Raw genomic sequence first — 23,209 nt, forward strand, 5'->3', positions numbered from 1 at the left:
CTTTTACTGATGCACAGCTGCTGGAGCGCGGCTGAAATCTTTCCGGGCTGTGTATATTAGTATTGGGCAGCAGGAAAAGTGAGACGGTGAGAGGGTGAATGAAGTATTCTCTGTATATCGGGCTCATTGTACAACTAGACGTCCCACAATGCCTTGCAGCTTGTCAGTGGCATAACAGGGCATGCTGGGATACGTAGTTCCACTTTCTATGGTTGAGTGCTGGACAGGCTTGTAAATGGGGAGGGTATCAGTGTGTTGCACTTCATCACATTCATGGTGCAATTACATGGTACAGTCATGGAGGCGGCTTTGTGCTTCTCCCCATTGGGTTCTCTGTGTTATGTCCACAATGTATAACGAGAAGTTCTGTGACTTTCTTATATACTTTTTCTGTTTTATTGACTTCTGCTTTTTCCATCACTCTGCTTGCTGTCAGTGAATGAGAACATCTTTGTGTGTGTCCAGAGGATGGACGTCTGTCCTGATATTGTACACAGATCATCTGCAACTTTGTTACTGGGAAATGTATAGAATCCCGATTGTCTCTATTCACTGTCAGCAAGCAGAGATTGTGACCTTGCTAAGGAGATGGAATCACAGAGTACGAGGGTGAGTCAAAGATTATCCCCAGTCTGGCTGTAGAGTTTAATCAGAAAGGGCAGGTACATCCTATTTTGACATAATCTCCCCATCTTTTCCATATGCAATATCTATCTACTAACAATCTTCTGTATTGTGTTATTAAAGGAAGAGCTGTGAGACAATACTGCACCGCTGTCCTCTCCTCCTCAGATGTGAATCTTCATGACTTGCCACATAATACACTGTTACTTATCTATCCTTATTTGGGGATATTGCTCTGATATCAGTGGACTAATACCCGTTTTTTTTTTTGTCTCGGCTGTTTTTGTATACTTCTCTGTCCCTCAGAATCTGTTCATGTGCACGCTCTATGTTGTCATCAGTCGTGGATGGACATCTGGCTCCTTCTTCATGGCTGACACTTTTTTTTTTTACTTTCTCCATTCATATACAATTTTCCATACTCTGCACAAAGTGGAATATCAAGATATTTGAGGAATACCGGCACCAGTCATACCCACAGACCAAAAAGAACAAATCACTGCACACTGCTCTTATCTCGTGCAAATTACAAGTGGGACAACACCTTTTTGTTAGTCACAATTGAACTTGTGTAACACATTTAGGCCTGCACAAAAGTGAATGGGGAAACAGTGAAGTCGTACAGAAAGCACTGATAAGAAGAGCAGCCAATAGAAGTTTTACTATAACTGGAGTTCAGATAATTTTTGAATCCACCTCATCTCATACTACTTTGCAGAACTTTTAATAATTCAAGTTGTTAGGTTCCATTCAGATCACTTTTTTTTAGTTGCATCTTCTTATCACATCTGTTTAACAGAGGCAAGAAACAAATGTTAAGTGGATGTGCGGAACATAAGTTGAAACTTGATCTCAATGGAACCTTATAGGAGTATACTCGTCTGATTGATGTGGATCTCACCTCTAAGACCTGCACCTTTCTCAAGAACATGGCTCTTCCATGAAGTGAAGCTCTTCGCTAAGCTCCCATAGACGCCATGAATTTGAGTGTGCGCCTCTCCACTCATTTCATTTATTTATTTTAATTGCACCTTATCATTTTGAAGTCACATTGACAATATTTTGGCACAATGTATATCTCAGACAATGATGATAATAATATACATTTAGAGAAGTGTTGTGTATTAGTATTGCAATCATTGTCTCTTTTCTGTTTGTGAATTGAAGGATTCCTCTACATTTGTGCGGAACTTCAGCCAGTTACAATGCCCACGGTGGTGGTGATGGACGTGTCCCTCTCCATGACAAGGCCAGTCCCTGTGGAGGGCACAGAGGATTTCCAGCGCAAGCACCTAGCAGCTCATGGCCTCACCATGCTCTTTGAACACATGGCAACCAACTACAAGTTGGAATTTACTGCATTAGTGGTTTTCTCTTCTTTGTGGGAACTTATGGTACCTTTCACCAGAGACTACAATACCCTTCAGGTATGAAACCAGAGAGATCAGGAGGATATCAGGAACATAGGTGGAAGCAAAATGTTACAGTAGATTACATCTTATTCTAATATAAATACACAATATAAATTCACATGCTTGCATGATGCCCTGATGGGTGTCACGGTAATGAAACTCACAGTGATCTGCAAGGAAATGAAACATTACTTATGATGCCCATTGAAATCACTGGTCAGCTGATATAATGCCTGGATGTGCTGTGTCATTTAGGGTATGTTCACACAGAGTTTTTTGACACGGAATCTGCCTCAAAATCTGCCAGCAAAAATGGCTCCCATTGACTTCAATGGAAACCGCACGCTAGCTAGTAGCGGAAAAAGAAGCGAGATGCCCTATCTATTCAGCCACGGTGCCTGCAACTCGAGACACGCTCCTGTTTAGGCCCATTCATTCGGGCCTAATCAGGAACAGAATGCTGAGGCACTGCATTGGCGTCCTGTCACAACTAGCCGCACGGAAGTTTGAATGGTGGAAACCATTTTCCGCCATGTGAACATACCCTTAGAGAGAGATACTCTTTGTAGCTATTTTTGGTTTTGACTAAATTGTAAGTTTCTCATTCAAGACTCCTTTATATGTAACAGGGTATGTAAACTTAGTTGTGTAAAGCAGACAACTTCTTTTAACGTTGTATTTAAAGAGGTTATACCACAAAAGACATTTAGCACCCATGGACAAGTTAAGGGATATATTTCTAAATGCTGGGGACCCACTGATCACAAGTCCAGGGATCCTGCATCTCCCTTTCTTCCTGACAGCTATTGGTTATTTTTAGTGACCCTAACTACTATATAATATAAAGTAGCAAAATGTTTTTCATGTGAGAGGATCCATTTTTATTGTTCATTTGTTTTTGTTTTTTTTAGGAAGCTTTAAGTAACATTGACGATTATGACAAGACTTGTTTAGAGTCAGCGCTGCAAGGAGTGTCCAGTGTGGTCCAACAAGAATGGGGGGCAACTATTCCTTGTCAGGTAATCATAACACTCACTATAAAATACACCATAAAAACAATATATCTATAAAAATCACTTTTCAGCCATCCCCCCCCCCCATTTTGCCTTTTTGATGTTTTTACCTTGGATTTGTTCACACATTTGTTCACCTTGGATTTTGTTGCCACACTTTATGTATAGCACTGTGACTTACACCATTGCATCTGTCAGTCCAGTGCACTGGCTTAGTGTTCGGAACTACTGCACACAAATTCATTTGCATTTTTCTCCTGCTGATATTTGGTCAATGTGCTAAACTATTTTCTATTATTAGGATTAATAATATGATTGCAGTTATTGCACTGTATTGTCTATTATGCTAACTGCTCCATCTCCCCTTATCAGGTTGTGCTGGTTACAGATGGATGCCTGGGCATTGGAAGGGGCTCTCTGCACAACTCCTTGTCATCGTTAAACCAGCGCAGTGAAAGTAACCGATTCCCTCTACCGTTCCCTTTTCCCTCCAAGCTTTACATTATGTGCATGGCAAATCTAGAAGAGGTGAGAAAATATGCACACATTCAGGGATGTGCTCTACTTGTGTATGAATCTGAGAACCATCATACCTGTAGGTATTACAATAGGTGTACCAATTTCTTTAAAAAAAAAAAGTTTTATAAATGCACAAATGAGGCTTAAGTGCAAACCCAACATGTAGGTTTTTGCTGTCCGCTTGAAAAGTCGGACATCTTTGGGAACGGACACTTAAGGACAGGCACGGACTGTAAAAGAACGCACCCAATGTCCATTTAAATCAATACAAAATGTCACGGACACAGCTAATGTCCGCACAAGATTTTTCACGGACACTAGCTGTCGGACACCGAGGGTAATGTGAACGCTCCCTAAGTTAGTCTTTCTTTTTTTTTTAAACTGTAATTTTTATTGAAAGTTTTAGTTTTACAAAATACAAAGACAAGACAAAATCTGGAATGCAGTAAAGAGAAATACAAAAGGGAAAGAAGAAAAAGGAAAACAAACAAAGCACATTATCAAAAAGAAAAATGGCTTACATAATAGCAGCACACGGGAAAATAAAAACAGGGAGACAAGGAAGGGGAGGGGGAATATTCGGGAAAGGAGTCAGAGACCGTTAAGGGCACAATAGGCATCCCAGGATGACCAAATCGCCTGGAACGCATCAAGGGAATGATTTAACGAGGCTGTCATACTCTCTAACCTGCGAATATACGTCCAATAAGGTCAGACCCATAGGGAGGGGAGGCCCTCCTCCAGTGTTTCTATAATGGTATGTCACTATAAAGTAACATACTAGTTAAATAGTGGATAAGAAAAGAATTTATAAAATAAAATCGTAACATATATTACAATACCTGTTTTCTATCATTAGCTCCAAAACTCTGATTCATTGGACTGTCTTGAAAGGCTCATTGATCTCAATAATGGAGAAGGTCAGATCTTTACAATTGATGGTCCTCTGTGCTTAAAGAACGTACAGTCCATGTTTGGGTAAGTAACTTATACTCTCTATGGCTCTCTGTGGCACTGCTTTACACTTCTGGATACATTTGTTTGTGAGAAGGTAGTACATAGTTACACTGTATTGTATATCTTTTAGTTTGTGTACTATATGTCTTAATATACTGATAGGTTTGTGCATTTTGGCAAAGTACGTTAAACAATCCATTTTATTATGACGCAGGAAACTCATTGATGTGGCGTACACACCATTCCACGCAGTCCTCAAGTGCGGTAACCTCTCTTCAGATGTCCAAGTGTTCCCTAGGCCAGAGCCAGTTATCATAGATGAAGAGATAGACCCAATGCCTAAATCCATTAACACAGGTAACCCACTTACCCAAGATTTACGTTAGGTCGTACAGAGGTGTAGCACAAAGGTGTACATTAACTACAGATCAGGATGTGTACATTAAGACATGAATTGCTATCACAAGATATTTCTACAACTGCCTTTTAGAGAATTGTGATAATATCATCAATCTGCTGTGGTAAAATGCTGCAAAGACATTGTATAAGCGTCCATACCTTATATTCTCACAATATGGCCATTAAAGAAATAGCCCTCACACAGCTGCATTAACACACTACACTCTGTTTGAAGGAGGGGTGTTCACAAGTCTGATTTTTGCCCCTTTTCACTCAAATCCATGAAAACAGGCACCCCCTCAGGTGTACCACAGTCATGTGAATATAGGGTTATATTTTGTTGAACCATGCATCAAGAAAGAAATTTAAAGGAGCTGACAAGAATGAATAATGTGTCCTGAAAGTAGGCAATATAATTAAATAACACAATTAAAGGCGTTTTCCCACAATAATAACCGTAGATAATTAGAGAATAAGCATTTTTGCAAATATGCGTCATTATATAGTTTTAAGGATTTTAGCGGTGGCAATCAGAGGTTTTGATGGATACGACCAGGAACTTTCTATGGTCAGAAAATCAGCAATAACTTAATTATTGTGGGTGGAAATCTTCTTATACATGTGGAGTCTTTGCTTGATAATCCGTCCACAATAAGGAAATCATGGTTGGGTTCCTGACAAGTCCCAGACCATAGAAAGTTCCTGCATTCATGGTCGTATCTAATGGTAACCGATAAGGACAATATTTATCACCACTAAGATGGTTTGAGAAAATATCTAAAACTTAGTAAATGTTTGGATTACTTATATTTACAAAATATTTCATTTTTAATTGTCTACAAATTCCATTCTGCTTATGTGGGAAATTCCCTTTAATACCACCATTACTATCACATTACATGGTTTCAGGTGTTCTTATAATATTAAAATTCCGGATCACCTCTTTAAAGTGGTTGTCTTATCCCAGACAAAAACTTTGAAGGCCTTGCACACGGCCATATTTTGAGCGAGAATTACTAGATGTAAATCCGTGTAACTTGTAAGCTGCATGCTTATAGATGGGTTTGTGTTTTGCAGAATTGGAAATTGTGGGCTTTATTGACATAGCGGACATCTCAAGCCCTCCGGTCTTGTCCCGTCACCTGGTTCTGCCGATTGCTCTTAACAAAGGTAAGTAGGAAGAGTTTGGGTTGTGGACATCCAGTTATAGATGTGTCCACCACACCATAAGTCTATGTAACGCTTCTTTTTTCTTTTTTTTTTCCTTCTTTTACAGAGGGGGATGATTTGGGGGCTGGACTCACAGATGATCTTGAGGATGAGAATTCTGCAAGTCAGATTGCAGGCAAAAGTCCAAATTTTTGTGTCTTGCTACATGGTAGTCTGAAGGTGGAAGGAATGGTGGCTTTAGTGCAGCTTGGGTAAGAGAATCATGTCATAGTTCATCAAATGTGCTAGATCTTCTACAAGGGAAATATAGTGTTACATGTGGCCAATCAATAAGCCTCTAACTAAGCATTGTTCAGGAGATCCGTCCGATATTCATCCTGTATATACAGACATAGCACTTGCCAAAAGGAGGAGGACACTTGAAATATCTCTCTATGTCTCTGGTTTTAAACCACTTTGGATAGGTTAACATCTGGGCTGAGTTCTCCATCGTTTGGGGCCACTGGAAGACCTGAACGACTGAGAGCCAGACCACTGTAACAGAAACAGGGAAATCACTATATGGGTGCCGAAACTAACGGCCTCAATATCTCTGGCACCCGAGCACATATCAGGAAAGCTGACAGTCCAGCTGAATGCAGGGCACTGTCGGTTTTCTAATTCTAATATTATATAAAACTGCCCATTTCAGGTGACACAAACGCTTCTTTTTAATAAGTTCCTAGGATTCTGGCCTGAATAGTTCAATATCAGTATTGACCTATTCTGACTACCTTATAATAGAAAATAGCCCCACCCACACTACATCTCTATATTCCAGCATAGTCGCTGTCTACATCTTCTTAAGTGATGGCACATAAGGCTGATACACCATCAGCATGTGAATCCTCAGCAAGCATGCTTATGTATGGGGTCGGGCGCAGTAGCTACTGGAGAAAAGTGTGACTATCTAAAATATATGGCCAACAAAAGAGAGCAGTGGCAAACAATTTGTTAGGACACCCTGGTTGTGAATGTTTGCCCATCATTAACATCTCTCTCCTATCTACATCATAGACCAGACTGGCATGGGATGCTCTACTCACAAGCTGATAGCAAGAAGAAATCAAACTTAATGATGTCATTGTTTGAGCCTGGTATTGAGCCGCTTCCATGGCTGGGGAAAACCTCTCAACTTGGACCCATATCAGGTATTATTCTGGATGTACACTCGGATCAGTATCTGTATTGTAGTAGTGCCCAAACATGTGCCCTGCTGCCCCTTTTTCAAAGTGGACTCGTGGGATCAGTGCCAGTGATTTTTTTTCAAAGTTAAATGAAAATATTTTTTTTTTCTAACCCATTTGATTCTTAATTTAACCCCCTTTGTATGACTAATGTGATATAATAAAGTGTAATTTAATACCTAAGATGCCAAAGAGAACCCATATGGAGAAGAGGATAACAAGAGTCCATTTCCTGTGCAACCCAAAAGTAAAAGAAGCTATGCACAGAATGTGACCGTCTGGATTAAACCTAGTGGACTTCAGGTATGTCCCATGATCTCCGCTTTGTATATCGTCATTCTAATAATCTCCTTATTTATACTATGTGTTATGATATTGTGTATTGGCTTATGCTCAAGGTAGTGTTATCCACTGAATTGACAAATCTGGACATGCCAGTTTCGTGGTACAAAAGGGTTACATTCTTGCCACATGGCTGATTGTACCAAAAATGAGCTACTTTGTCGATGTTCTGGCTTCCTTGCCACTTTTAAGGAAAGTGGTTGAAGCATATCAGGAACTAAGGCGGTCCGGCAGGTGTACTATAAAAGAAAACTGGCATGAGTTATACTTGAAATCTACAGCACAGCCTCACTGGAATTAAGACACAAATGTTTGACATCTCCTTTGTATCCCCCTTACTAATTAAGTGCGCCTTTTAATAAATTATTCACATCTCCATTGTGCTGCATAGGAGACCAAGCCTGGCTTAGGAATCGCCGATCTAATAAATTGTCACTTTTGTGGTTTTCAATGTCCCCTAAATTTTGGTGTGAGTGCCATTACTGTCAATGCAATTATGGCAAAAAAATTGTTTCCAACATTGTCCAAGACCTACTTCCTTCAGCACCAGTTAATATCTCTCTTGGCCTTCTAACATGTATATGCTGTATCTTGTCCACAATGTGTACAGGCACCCTAACAGCATAAGATGAGGGTTGTATCAACCAAGCCAGTATCTAACATCTCTCACATCACATTGTTGCTTTTGCTCTTCTAGACTGATGTGCAGAAGATTCTGAGGAATGCCAGGAAGCTTCCAGAGAAGACTCAAACCTTCTATAAAGTAAGTGGCAGCTTACCCCTATATACTGACAGTGTCGCCAGAATTATCACAAAGAGATCATAGTTAAAGAAAAAATACTTTGCGCACATAACCTTACTGCCGCAACCTCTCTGTTGGTGCACAAGGTACAAGATTTGTATTCTTCATGCAGTGGTTTATTCCTCCTTTTAGTAATAGAAGAATGTTGTTGGAATTGCACTTCACCAGTCCTAGGACCCAGGCTTTATAACACTTGTATGATTTCTTCTAGGAACTGAACCGATTGAGGAAAGCAGCTCTTGCATTTGGATTTTTGGACTTACTAAAGGGAGTGTCTGATATGTTGGAAAGAGAGTGCACTTTGCTGCCAGACAATGCCCATCCTGATGCCGCCTTCCAGCTCACACATGCAGCAGCACAGCTCAAGCTTGCCAGTACGGGGACCTCTGAACATGCTGCCTACGACCATAATATTGTACCTCTGCAAACAGACTTCTCTGGACGTGGTTCTGATAGGATGTAAGACACTGGTATACATGTCCTTTAGTGGTGAATTGGGATCACAGTGCAGCATCATTTTTGGTGACAATTTTTAACTCCAAGAGTGACGTTACTGGATGGCCAGAGGCCGCTATGTACAGCAGTGACTAAGGAAGGACAGTGGGTAGCTGTGAAAATCAAGTGAATTGACATTAGGATTATATAAATGAATCTGCAGGTCCCCTGTCTATGAGCCACAATGATTTGTACATTATTTTGCTTGTATGTATTTCTACTGTCTTTTTCAATGGTGGCACTTTTTAGGTCAAAGAACACAACCACAATGGTGACTTCCAAAAATATTGCATTATACCACTTTAATATTCTAGTCATGTGGAATGACAGCGACAGCCCAACACATACCAGGGCTATGAAGAAAACATAATGGATTGGTTGGAATAGATAGAAGATACAGAAGGAGAACTTTGTGATAGAATGCGACATACCTTTTACAGATGAATAACACTGACCTTGATCCTTAAGAAGTGACATGATGGGTCGCTATGGACAACACTGAATTTTTCTACTTAAATAGTCACAAATTTTTTTAGAAACTTTCCATAAATCACTAGTAAAGGCGATTCAACGAAGCTTTGTAATATCTTATCCGAGGAAAATGCTCTTATAAGACTAGTATTTCCTTCAGCTAAAATGAGTTTCAAAAAATTTGCTATATCTATGACTCAGATTATACATGTCTATGGAAGTCTGTGAAGAGGGAAGGAATGGGCAGGAGCAGACAGAGACACAGGCTTTAGCTAAGTTCATATTAGCATTGGCTCTCCATTGTTCTGATCCGTTGGATGACCAGAACAATGGATAGTTAGACTGCTAAAATAGCGGGTTATACACGGAACCTGATGGACACCATTGACTAAAATGAGGTCTGTTTGGTGTCTGTCCTTTTAAAACTGAAAGCAGTGGACAAAAAAAGCCTTGTGTGCAGGAGTTTTTCATATACAGATTTCAGGTAGACATTGTGACCAGCACACATGTGAACATAGCCTTAGTCTGTTTCACAGGTTTATTTTTGTTCACATTAGTACATGTTAGTACTTCAACATATATGTCCTGCATCATTCTGTCACTGTTTCTGAGTGACAGACAGGTATTAGAACAGATTATTCTCTACTTAGTGCAGGGGTCAACAACCTTTGGCTTTTCTGCTGCTGTGAAACTACAACTCCCAGCATGCTCCATTCACTTCCATGGGCGTTCCAAGAGCAGCAGAGCAAGTATGCATGCTGGGAGTTGTAGTTTTACAACCGCTGGAGTGCCCAAAGTTGCCTACCCCTGACCTACCGTAGTGTGTCCAGTATATGTCAGCTAGTCTCTACTCCAATAGAGTAATACACACTATCGATATATCTTACAGTGGGGAAATTGCTAAAAAGTGCTTAAAATAATGCCCAGATATAGTGTTACACACACTGTACAATTGTTTTATGAAGATCTTGTTGAAAGGTTAGGTATGCTAAAAGGCTTCATGCATGTTGTGGTTTGTATTTTATCATTACTACTTCCCTAGGTACTGTGTGTGAATACATTGATGGTAACAATATGTACATTGGGGTGGATTCATGAAGACTGGCCTATACAAAACCAGTTTTTATATCCCCTGGGAGGGTGCATTTTAGTTTTTTCCCTGCACACTCCACTGGGCTGTATGTCTGTACACTGAAATGTATGTCAGTTTGTAGCCGAGATGGATTTCAGGCATAATTTACACCCATTTCTAATGCACTGCCCCCACACTACAATCCCCATTCATGAAACTGCTGTGGACAGCGCAAAACAACCACATCGCAAAGTTTTACGCAAATTCCAATTATTTATTTGCGCTTTTTATGTTTTTCATGTCCGATAACTGACAGACAAGGCATAATAAATCCACATTTCCATAAGGTTATAAGGTCCATTGGGTTTAGATGAATTGAACGGGACTAACCCTCAAGCTCACACACCCGCTGCAGAAATCGGAGTTATCAGCTTCATATTTCTGCTGCAGATCTTTCAGTAAAAATATATCGGATTTGCAATAGAGAACTTTGGACTTTTTCAGGTCAGCTGTGTTAGAATTTTTTAGTGAATACTTTCACTGTATCCGGAGATAAAGGGGTGTTCATGGTGTACAATAGCCAGCACAAATTGATTTAAGCTCTGAAGGCTGCAAAAAAAATGAATTCAGCCCAGATCTACAATACATGCTGTAACTCAGAAACTATAGATAGGTAATGTAATGTAGAAAGGAAGTCAGTGTTGTGTGTAGAATAAGTCTCTGTAAAATGATGGGTGGATTTGTACACCTTAGCAGGAGTCATTGAGGGAACAAATGTATAAAGTGTATAACTGATACAGGAAGAAATCCTTTTTTAATACATCCGTTGTGTCGCCTCCTGTAGTATTTTTAGCTGCACTTTTCTTATAATAAATTTTTTTAAATACTGTTGGTTCATGGATCATATATTGTGCAAATGGTTTGGAGTTATCAATGCAAATCACAGTTTATTACATACAATAATGATCCTGATATAGGTGCCAGTACAGTATTGGCTCATTGACCAGGCTCCATCAGGCCACTCAATCGCCATCTCTCTGTCTCTCTCTACAGCCCATCAGCGCACCCAAAGTTCTTCAGTCTTTTGTGCTTACGTCCTCTTAGCAGGTTCTTATGATACATCCTATGTTTTGGTTATTTTTTTACATTTGCTCAGGATCTTCTCCTGACCTCTTATATCACATCGCCATTTGGTGGTAATAGCTAGTTTTGCAGTATAGACTCACTGGACCAATGTGAATAATAACAAGGAGGAAACAATGGAAAAAGTCACATTAATTGGGATTGGTAAGACTTACCCCATCACCACCATGTTTCACACATTTCTGACATTGTCTGGTTGAGCTACTTCTACATAGGGGGGAGAATTTCCTTATTCCTCTGCCTGTTCAGTAGTATAACTGTGGCTATAGTCATATACAGGAGAACCATGTCTGGTGCAAAAGCACTCTCTGGTTTCAGGTTTCCTTCTGCCTCAAAGATGATCTTATAATCTATACGGGGGGGGGGGGGTATTTAGTCAGCCACTAATTGTGCAAGTTCCACCACTTAAAAAGATGAGAGGCGTCTGTAATTGACATCATAGGTAGACCTCAACTATGAGAGACAAAACGAGGAAACAAATCCAGAAAATCACATTGTCTGATTTTGTAAGAATTTATTTTCAAATTATGGTGGAAAATAAGTATTTGGTCAGTAACAAAATTTCATCTCAATACTTTGTTATATATCCTTTGTTGGCAATGACAGAGGTCAAACGTTTTCTGTAAGTCTTCACAAGGTTGGCACACACTGTTGTTGGTATGTTGGCCCATTCCTCCATGCAGATCTCCTCTAGAGCAGTGATGTTTTGGGGCTGTTTCAGGGCAACACGGACTTTCAACTCCCTCCAAAGGTTTTCTATAGGGTTGAGATCTGGAGACTGGCTAGGCCACTCCAGGACCTTGAAATGCTTCTTACAAAGCCACTCCTTCGTTGCCCTGGCGGTGTGCTTGGGATCATTGTCATGTTGAAAGACCCAGCCACGTTTCATTTTCAATGCCCTTGCTGATGGAAGGAGATTTGTACTCAAAATCTCACGATACATGGCCCCATTCATTCTTTCATGTACCCGGATCAGTCATCCTGGTCCCTTTGCAGAGAAACCGGTTTCTAGGATATTCGTATATCATAATAGGGCACATGAGCAGAAGTTGTCATGACAAGACATCCCCTTTAAGGGTATGTTCACATAAAGGTATTTGGAGTGGACTATGAGGTGGATTTTGCCTCAAAATTAGCTCCAAATTCCCCATGAAACCTCCTAAATGAATTTCACTAGTAGACATGCAGATTTTTTTTCCACCCATTGAAAACTCGCCCTGAAATAAATGGTAGAAGAAAAATTCCCCCATCTGATATATAATTAACAAATTCAATGGCAAATTCTGCAGAAGATTCTGCAGCGATCTGGTAAAGTGGAAAAATTTCTATAGTTCTATAGTTTCTATATTCCTGAAGCAAAACTTTTAGCTTCTACAAATTCCACTGTGTGAATAAACCCTACAAGGCAAACTTTTCTAATACATTACATTTATCTTTCTGATAAAGGGCCGAGAACAGGGCAGGTGACAGCAGGTGCCCACCTATGGCTCCCCTTCATAGCAGAGATTGGTGGGAGCAATCAGATGAGTCTGATGTTTCACAGTTTCACAGCGCATGCTCCCTGACAAACGGGTGTACTCCTTCAGCTTCATCAAGGAACTGTGTCTGGAGCTGAGGAGCCAGGTGAGTAATGTTTTTGTTTACAAAGTATCATGACCGATTCCATTAAAAAGGGGTACTTGGGGCACTAAACCCTTAGTCCATAGGATCCTATTGGTGTTTTAGTGTCTCAAATCCCCCTGACAGGTTCTCTTTAACCCCTTCCCGCCGATGGCATTTTTTGATTTTCGTTTTCTGTTTTTGACTCTCCCCCTTCCAAACCCCATAACTTTTTTATTTTTCTGTCTCAGAGCCATATGAGGTCTTATTCTTTGCTGGACAAATTTTTCTTCATGATGCCGCCATTAATTATTCTGTACAATGTACTGGGAAGCTGGGAAAAAATTCAGAATGGGGGCGATTTGAAGAAAAAGTGTATTTCTGCGATTTTCTTATGGGATTCGTTTTTACGGCGTTCACTGTGCAATCAAAATGACATGTCCCCTGTATTCTGTGATTCGGTAAGATTCTGGGGATAACAAATTTATATTGTTTTATTTACATTTTAACCCCTTAAAAAAATCCAAAACTGCCAATTTTTTCTTTTTCTAATAGTCGCCATATTCCGACAGCCGTAACTTTTTATACGTCCATGTATGGGGATGTTTAGGGCGTCTTTTTTTGTGGGGCCGGGTGCACTTTTTAGTTCTACCATTTTGGGGAATTGCTATTGCTTTGATCATTTTTTATTCAAATTTTTATCAGAGTCAAAACTGTGAAAAAATGGCGGTTTGGCACTTTTGACTATCTTTCCCGCTATGGCGTTTACCGAACAGGAAAACTATTTTTATAGATTTGTAGAGCGGGCGTTTTGGGACACAGGGATACCTAATATGTAGGTGTTTCATAGTATTTAACTACTTTTATATGTGTTCTAGGGAAAGGGGGGGGGGTGATTTGAATTTTTAATACTTTTAAAAATTTTTATTTTTTTTACTTTTTTTTTTTGCATTTATTAGACCACCTAGAGGTGTAATACACAGGGACTAGGAAAAAACTTATTCCAAAAGTGCACAAAAAATCCCTATTAAAAATTAACTTTTAATGATTTCTGTTAAAACATAGATCCCTTAAAACAATGATTGAAAATTTGAAGTGGCCAGGGAGTTACCAAGTTCACACCAGGGCTAAACAAGGGGAGCGATAGTTCAGTGGGACTACTCCCTCACAGTCAATTTTAGTCCCCACTTACCCTGTAGAGAGTGCTCTACCCCTATATAAGTAATAAAACAGCTCCCATGGTGACTAATGCCCCCTCAGACACTTTGTTTCATTATATACCATGACACTGTAGCAATATCTAGATGAGTCAAGAGTGAGTTAAGTCCTCTGTCCTTGGCTGATATTCCTCTGTCCTGTCAATCCCTAAGGGCAGGGCTGCCAGACAACTAGACCCTCACTCAAAGGTATCCTCAACTCAATAAAAAAACCTCAACGCGTTTCCCTAACATAGTTCATCAGGAGGCATGTAGGTATTGAAGTGTATATGCGGTAAAAACCGCAGTTCACGGGACCATGAGGGTTGGCCCCGTTACTTAGAAGATCGACGCTGGACTCTGCTTCCATGCTGCTCTAAATAGAAAGAGCGATGGAAGTCCCGCCTCCCCTTGCTCCGCCCCCTCTCCTCGCGCTCCAATCACTGACCGCGAGGAGACAAACCCACATAGGGGGCGTGCCAGATGAACGGAGTCGGCCGGGCTAGAGATCTCGCGCATGCGCAAGTTCTTAATAAAACACTCGCTGTTCCTTCAGTACAGATCCATGGTAAGTATATAGCGAGCACCTCGTACAGCACATCTGCTGATGCTGAAGACCCCAATGGACCCACTATGCACAAATGCAGGTCCCATATGCTCCACAATACCAGGTGTTACAAAAAGAAGAAGGCAAAACTGCACCTACTCGTCTGATTTGCCATATATCTAGTCTGTTTGTGGACTAAACATGCAAGTCTCAGTTTAAACCTATTTTATAACTAGTATGAGTGTACCACCACACCAGTTAGAATATGTACCTAACTGAAGTCCCCAATAGAACCCATTGAACACCAATTCAGATCCTATATACTCCGCGGTACTGGATAAATCAGAAAAGAGAGGGACACGATTACACATAATCGTCCAGTCTACCATCTATCTGATCTTTTTGCGGACTTTGCATTACTAGTCTGAACTTGGACCCATTGAAGGGCTGGTCCGAGTGTGCCTCAGAACCCGCCAGAATTCGGATCCAATTTATGACCAGTTTAGTGTATAACATACATGCCTAATATTTCATGTCCAGTACACCAATTCATTATGTCCATCAGGGACCTAAAACCATGTCAGGTAAAATACTCAATGGAAACTTTTCAAAATTGGACGTATTTTAGTTATGTGGTACATATGGATCTGCATATATTAATGTCAATGTGGTCCCTAACCGGCAAACAAACATACGAGATATGTTCGCCGTTCCTCCTCACTAATCCATCACGGAATGTATATATCCTATCTCACATAGACAACTAATACCAACACCTCAGATATCCCAATAGTACCGTGGAAATGTGATTACTACACACGCGTACGAAATGAGAGCCCAGTTGCCGGTACAGAAACTCACAGGAAGGGCAGAAAGGATATGGATTCGTTTAAGCCGCCAGGTCTAACTGACTTAAAACGGAAAATCCATTGTGTCTCCTTCTTTAAAATTAAACCCTCCCAATCACCACGTCTGGTTGATCTAGGGACCCTTTCTATCCCCTGAAATTTTATGGAAAAGGGGTCTCCCGCGTGACATGCCCAAACGTGGTTCGCCACTGGGGTGTCACGCCGATGTACAATATCCCCCACATGGTCTAATATCCGTCTGCGGAATTGTCTCTTGGTCTTGCCAACATAATTAATGTTGCAGGAGCATGTTGTTGCATATATGATGCCCTCACTACGGCAATTGATGAACTGGCGGATCTTAAAGGATTTTCCCGTGGTGTGCGCTAGCACTTCCGTGCTCTTTTTTACATAGGCACAAGCCCTGCATGATCCGCACTTAAAAGTCCCTACAGAACGGAATCCTGTCAACCATGTCTCGTCTCCTGGATCAGGGGGAAGATGGCTACTAGTGACCAAGTCTCCTACATTGCGACCTCTCCTGAACGTAATAGAAGGAAAAGATGTAATATTGTTCCTGATGTCTTCATCTTGTAAAAGAATACCCCAGTAAGTGTTAAAGATATGATTTATTTCTTGGGTATGTTTATTAAACGTTCCAATCAGGCGTGTGACGTTTCTGTCATCTTCTCTAGTTCTTGGAGTCAGTAGTGTTTCCCTCGGGGTACATCTAGCTACCTCCCTAGATTGTTGTAATAAATCCTTTGGATACCCCCTGTCAATGAATCTTTGCATTAGGGACTTACTGTGTCTATCAAATTCCTCCATTGACGAGCAATTTCTACGGACCCTTAAAAATTGCCCCTTTGGAATGCCTCTCTTTAACTCTACAGGATGATGACTATTCCAGGCAAGTAATGAATTCGTCGCAGTGTCCTTTCTAAAAAGACTGGTCTCCAAGGTACCCTTGTCCGTAATCGTGATAGTGACGTCTAGGAACGGTATTTGTTTGTCATTGATCGTAGAAGTGAAGCGAAGGTTCAAATTATTGACATTCAGGAATTCAACGAACTGATGGAAAAGTTCATGAGTGCCAGACCAAATGATGATGACGTCATCAATATAGCGGAGCCATAATACAATGTACTCCGCCCATTGGTCACATTCATCACTGAAGACCACAGTCTCCTCCCAATACCCCAAATAGAGGTTCGCATAAGTTGGTGCGGCGGGGAAACCCATTGCGGTGCCCCGCCGCTGATGGTAAATTCTGCCATTAAACAGAAAGATGTTATGGGATAGAATGAAGCACAGCAACTCAAGTATGAAGTCCCCATGGTCCCTGAAACGCACCCCCCGGGTCCCCAAGAAGCGCCCCACAGCTCCACACCCCAAATCATGGGGGATGGAGCTGTAGAGCGCCTCAACATCCAACGTCGCCAGGGCCGCCCCAGATGGTATCTGGATGCCCTCCAAGTGTCGGAGGACATCCATTGTGTCCCGGACATAGGAGGGCAGCGCCAGAACGAATGGACGTAAAACCTCGTCAACATATTCGCTCGCGCCCTGTGTTAGTCCCCCTATGCCCGAGACGATAGGGCGGCCCCTCAGCGGCGGATACCCTTTATGGAGGTCTGATCACTAATGCAATGTATTATGTCGGGAAGGGGTTAAAGAGGACCTTTCACCTCCTGAGGCACATGCGGTTTTATATACTGCTAGAAAGCCGACAGTGCGCTGAATTCAGTGCTTTCCCGTTCTGTGCCCCCTGTGAAGAGCTATCGGTGCCATTATCTTAGCTCTACAGTGTCAGAAGTGAGTTTATGAAAGTCAGTCAGGAACGCCCTTCCTCGAAGTAGAGCAGGGGTGCTCACACTTTTTCAGTGTGTGAGCTACTTTTTTGCTGACCAAGGCAAAAGATCTACTTGGGCGGGGCCAGGGCGGGCCTATGGGCGGGACTGGGCGGGCGTGTCTGTGGGCGGGGCTGGACGGATCGCGAGAGCAAGACAGCGGCGTTCTGTGGCTGCCCAGGGATCCCCGGTGTCTGCTTCTTCACAGCGCAGGCTGAGAGTCATCTACAGACACTCGCAGGCGGGGCTGCCGCAGCCCCAGCCTGCCAGTGTCCGGAGATGATTCTCAGTACCGGCACCAATAGCTCTTCAGCGGGGGCTGGAACAGGAACAGGAAAGCCGATAGTGCGCTGAATTTAGTGTACTGTTGGCTTTCTAGCGGTATATAAAACCACATGTGCTCCATGGGGTGAAAGGTCCTCTTTAAAGACGTTTGTTTGGCATCACAAAGCATACATTTCATCACTCACCTAGCTCTGCCTAGCGGTACAGCTGAATCCCCATTACCTAAATGTGTAGTCCTCAGAGGTTTGATGGCTGAGGGTACAGATGCACCAGGATGAGGGGTAGGGTCTTTGTCTTGGCCAACAGCTCCAAGAATTCCCCTGCCTGGAGGAAAAAAGGGAATCTCAATCTAGCTAGAAAACATTCACTGTTAATAGCAAAAGCCCATGGAGCAATGTGGAATCTCTGCACTGCTACTTCATATATCAAGGTACCCTAACAGAATAATAAGGTACAACAGTAGACAATAATCCCTGCCAAACAAGGCAGCTGTAAAGAAGTGAGGCATGACATGAGCTTTGTCACTGCGGCTGAGAAGGGACATGCAGTACTGTCTTGTACTTCACAGAATATTCAATATGAGGAGCTTTGCCTGGTGACAGGTAACTTTACACTCACATGTATACACTGCTGTATACAGTAGCCCCATCACTACTAACACAGGACTTCCCTATACTGGGTCCTGCTCCACCAAGACCTGTAGCTGTAGCTGTTTCAAATCCCAATCCATGGAACAGGGAGGGCAGCACATTTCTGAGATCCTGGGGCTCCTGTACAAAGAATTAGGAAATAAAATCCCAAAATTAGTCCATCATGGGTCAATACTTACCACAGTATTCTTACACTAGGTTCACATTAGTGATGCCTCTCCATTGTTCGGGTCTGTCGGGGAACCGAAACAGCGAAGAGGCGGACCTCTAAAACAATGGTTACACGCGTAGTCCGGAGGACACCATTGACTATAATGGGATCCATTGGATGCGCATCATTTTTAAACTGAAAACAAGCAAAGAAGCCGATTTTCGGCAGAGTCTCCAATCATTCGTGCGGGCAGTGCACGGCAAGCACATGGAGCCCATTATAGTTAAAGGGGTCCGTGTGCTTTGCCAGCACATCGCTTACAATTGCGATTGTATTCTGTCCGAGGGGTGCCCATGTGGACTCCTTTCTGACGGAATACAAATGCTAGTGTGAACCAACCCTAACAGTTTTGAGAGTGTGTGTCTCTGCTGACATAAGCTGGGTACAATATACTGTATAGGGCACTAAAATGGCGAAGCTCTGGAAAAATTGCATTATCAGTTGTGCAAACATTTCTGGAAATTAGCTTATTGCAACTCAAGGGTTAAAAATGCTCGCTACCCCACTTCATAAATCCCTTTGAGGGTGTAGTTATGTCATGTCTGCGGATTCCACTTTACTGGCAATTCAGCGGTTCTGCAAAAGTGGCATGACGTCCAAAAACCAAACTGGCAAAAAGCCAAAATAGTGCCCCTTCCCTTCTGTGCCCAAACAACAGTTTATACCCAAATATAACATTGTTATCCTGGGTACAAGAGTGTCATACATGTGGGCATAAACTACTGTTTCGGTACACACCAGGGTACAGATGTGAAGGAACACTGTGCTTTTGCAGCTCAAAGTTAGATCCTTAGATTTAGGTTTTTGGGCGCCATGTCATGTTTGCAGAGACTCTAAAAATGCCCCTACATAAAGGGGTCACTTCTTAGGCAATTCCAGCTTACTGATACCTCTGGGGCTCTGCAAAAACAACATGGTATACAGAATGTCCTTCTAGATCTATACCCCAAAAGCTAAAAAGCACAGTGCTTTCCCTTGAGTCCTGCTGTATGCCCAAGAAGCAGTTTAAACCCATGTATACAACTTTTTTTTCCCTGAGATAGTCCACTTAATAGTTTTAGAAGTACATGTCTCTGATGACATAAAGTGGGCACAACATATTGGCATACCTCCCAACTTTTGAAGAACCAAAAGAGGGACAAAATGTGCGGCGGCAAATTTAGCCCCACCCACTTTTGTGTTGACTCCGCCCACTCGTTAATTTTTCATGTGCCCGCACACAGTATAATCCTCCTACAGTCACCCGTAAATTATATGTCCCCCCTCTATCTCTCCCCCAGTTTCATATACACCCTTCATCTGCCCCCAGTTTCATGTCCCTCTTCCATCTCTGCCCCCAGATTCATGTCCTCTCCATCTCTGCCCCCAGATTCATGTCCCACATCTCTGCCCCCAGATTCATGTCCCTCCATCTCTGCCCCCAGATTCATGTCCCACATCTCTGCCCACAGATTCATGTCCCTCCATCTCTGCCCCCAGATTCATGTCCCTCCATCTCTGCCCCCAGATTCATGTCCTCTCCATCTCTGCCCCCAGATTCATGTCCCCACATCTCTGCCCCCAGATTCATGTCCCACATCTCTGCCCCCAGATTCCTGTCCCTCCATCTCTGCCCCAGATTCATGTCCCCCATCTCTGCCCCCAGATTCATGTCCCTCCATCTCTGCCCCCAGATTCATGTCCTCTCCATCTCTGCCCCCAGATTCATGTCCCCACATCTCTGCCCCCAGATTCATGTCCCACATCTCTGCCCCCAGATTCATGTCCCTCCATCTCTGCCCCCAGATTCATGTCCTCTCCATCTCTGCCCCCAGATTCATGTCCCTCCATCTCTGCCCCCAGATTCATGTCCCCCATCTCTGCCCTCAGATTCATGTCCTCTCCATCTCTGCCCCCAGATTCATGTCCCCCATCTCTGCCCCCAGTTTCATGTCCACTCCATCTCTGCCCCCAGATTCATGTCCCTCCATCTCTGCCCCCAGATTCATGTCCCCTCCATCTCTGCCCCCAGATTCATGTCCCACATCTCTGCCCCCAGATTCATGTCCCTCCATCTCTGCCCCCAGATTCATGTCCCTCCATCTCTGCCCCCAGATTCATGTCCTCTCCATCTCTGCCCCCAGATTCATGTCCCCCCATCTCTGCCCCCAGTTTCATGTCCACTCCATCTCTGCCCCCAGATTCATGTCCCTCCATCTCTGCCCCCAGATTCATGTCCCTCCATCTCTGCCCCCAGATTCATGTCCCTCCATCTCTGCCCCCAGATTCATGTCCTCTCCATCTCTGCCCCCAGATTCATGTCTCCACATCTCTGCCCCCAGATTCATGTCCCTCATCTCTGCCCCCAGATTCCTGTCCCTCCATCTCTGCCCCAGATTCATGTCCCTCCATCTCTGCCCCCAGATTCATGTCCTCTCCATCTCTGCCCCCAGATTCATGTCCCTCCATCTCTGCCCCCAGATTCATGTCCCACATCTCTGCCCCCAGATTCATGTCCCTCCATCTCTGCCCCCAGATTCATGTCCCTCCATCTCTGCCCCCAAATTCATGTCCTCTCCATCTCTGCCCCCAGATTCATGTCCCCCATCTCTGCCCCCAGATTCATGTCCCCCATCTCTGCCCTCAGATTCATGTCCTCTCCATCTCTGCCCCCAGATTCATGTCCCCCATCTCTGCCCCCAGTTTCATGTCCACTCCATCTCTGCCCCCAGATTCATGTCCACTACATCTCTGCCCCCAGATTCCTGTCCCTCCATCTCTGCCCCCAGATTCATGTCCCCATCTCTGCCCGCAGATTCATGTCCTCTCCATCTCTGCCCCCAGTGTCATGCCGTCCTCTCCATCTCTGCCCCCAGTGTCATGCCGTCCTCTCCTTCATCTGCCCCCAGATTCACGTTCCACCTCCACATTAAACTTACCTTCTCCTCCGCTCTCCTCATCTACAAGCCAGGAGCCGGCGGCAGCAGCGAAGCGAGGAGCTGACACAGGTCAGCTCCTCGCTTCAGCCGCATGTGTCAGTGAGAGAGAGACGCAGCGGCGAAGCGAGCACGCGAGCAGCTTCAGCCGCATGTGTCAGGGAGAGAGGCAGGCAGCGGCGAAGCGAGAAGCTGACCTGTGTCAGCTCCTTGCTTCAGCCGCATATGTGTTCAACTCAGATCTGCGTCCTCTGGGGACTAAAATGGCATATTCCTATAAAAATTTCAAATTTCACTTTTTATTTTTGGGAAGCTGTCTTGGGCTCAAAATAATAATAATAATAATAATAATAATAATAATAATAATACTTGAGAAATTCCTTGACGGTTGTAGTTTCTAAAATGGAGTTACTTTTTGGGGGTTTCCATTATATTGGTACTTCAGGGGCTCTGCAAATGCGGCATGGCACCTGAAAACTATTCCAGTAAAATCTGCCTTTCAAAAGCCAAATAGCGCTCTTCCCATTCTGAGCCCCAACATGTACCCATACAGCAGATTATGGCCACATATGGGGCATTTCTGTGCTCTGGCAAAATTGCACAATAAACTGTGAGATGCATTTTCTCCTTTAACCCTTTGTGAATGTGTTAATTTTAGGACTAAATGAATGTATTATTGAAATAAAAATAAAATATCACCTCCATATTGTTTTAGCTCCCATGAAATGCTAAAAGGTTTAATAAACTTCCCAAATGCGGTTTTGCATTATTTGAGGGTGTAGATTTGAAAATGGGGTGATTTATGGGGGGGTTTCTAATATATAGGCCTTTATAATCCCATTCAGAACTGAAATGGTCCCTAAAAAATTAGTTTGGGAAAATTTTATATACCGCTACAAAGCTTTCCCGTTCTGTGATCTTAATATGGCCCATATCATCCACCAAGATGTTCTTGTGCTAGAGGCCTTTGTGTCCGATGCCCTTAGAATGGAGGAATTGGATGCCACATAAGCTCAGAGGCCTAGAATCTGGAAGAGAAGGAAAGAAGGAGTGAAACGAGAGAAGGAAAACACAAAACTATTCAGTGACATGACAGATTATGTTCTTCCTATGTCAGATATTAAATATAAAACTTACAGTATAAAATATGTCTTTTCCTTTATACGTATTATGAAATGTCCTGCAGAGTTCTAATATGTTTTATGTTTCAGTTCTTCACTACTTTTTGCTTTTAGTGACTGAGAACCTGAGCAGATGTAATACTAAGCGTTCACTACAATTGTATGAAATGTAGACGATCCTAGAATTATAAGCCTGGATCCACTATAGCAGGGGTAGGGAACGTACGGCTCTCCAGCTGTTGTAAAACTACAACTCCCAGCATGCATACTTGCTCTGCTGTTTTTGGAACTCCCATGGAAGTGAATGGAACATGTTGGAAGTTGTAGTTTTACAGCAGCTGG

At 42.7% G+C, this 23,209-nt stretch overlaps 1 protein-coding gene across 1 annotated transcript; it reads left to right on the top strand.

Moving 5' to 3' along the window:
* INTS14 (integrator complex subunit 14) lies at positions 1-10,087 on the top strand. The gene is made up of 12 exons (XM_075276169.1): positions 1-86; positions 1,792-2,051; positions 2,948-3,055; positions 3,422-3,577; positions 4,428-4,546; positions 4,740-4,882; positions 6,002-6,094; positions 6,201-6,345; positions 7,151-7,284; positions 7,505-7,623; positions 8,360-8,425; positions 8,676-10,087. Exons 2-12 carry the CDS (start codon positions 1,830-1,832, stop codon positions 8,925-8,927), a joined length of 1,557 nt encoding a protein of 518 aa, XP_075132270.1. The 5' UTR covers positions 1-86; positions 1,792-1,829; the 3' UTR covers positions 8,928-10,087.
* The last annotated feature ends 13,122 nt before the right edge of the window (positions 10,088-23,209 follow it).

The sequence above is a fragment of the Leptodactylus fuscus genome, chromosome 5, assembly GCF_031893055.1.
Source record: "Leptodactylus fuscus isolate aLepFus1 chromosome 5, aLepFus1.hap2, whole genome shotgun sequence".
Classification (NCBI taxonomy): Eukaryota; Metazoa; Chordata; class Amphibia; order Anura; family Leptodactylidae; genus Leptodactylus; species Leptodactylus fuscus.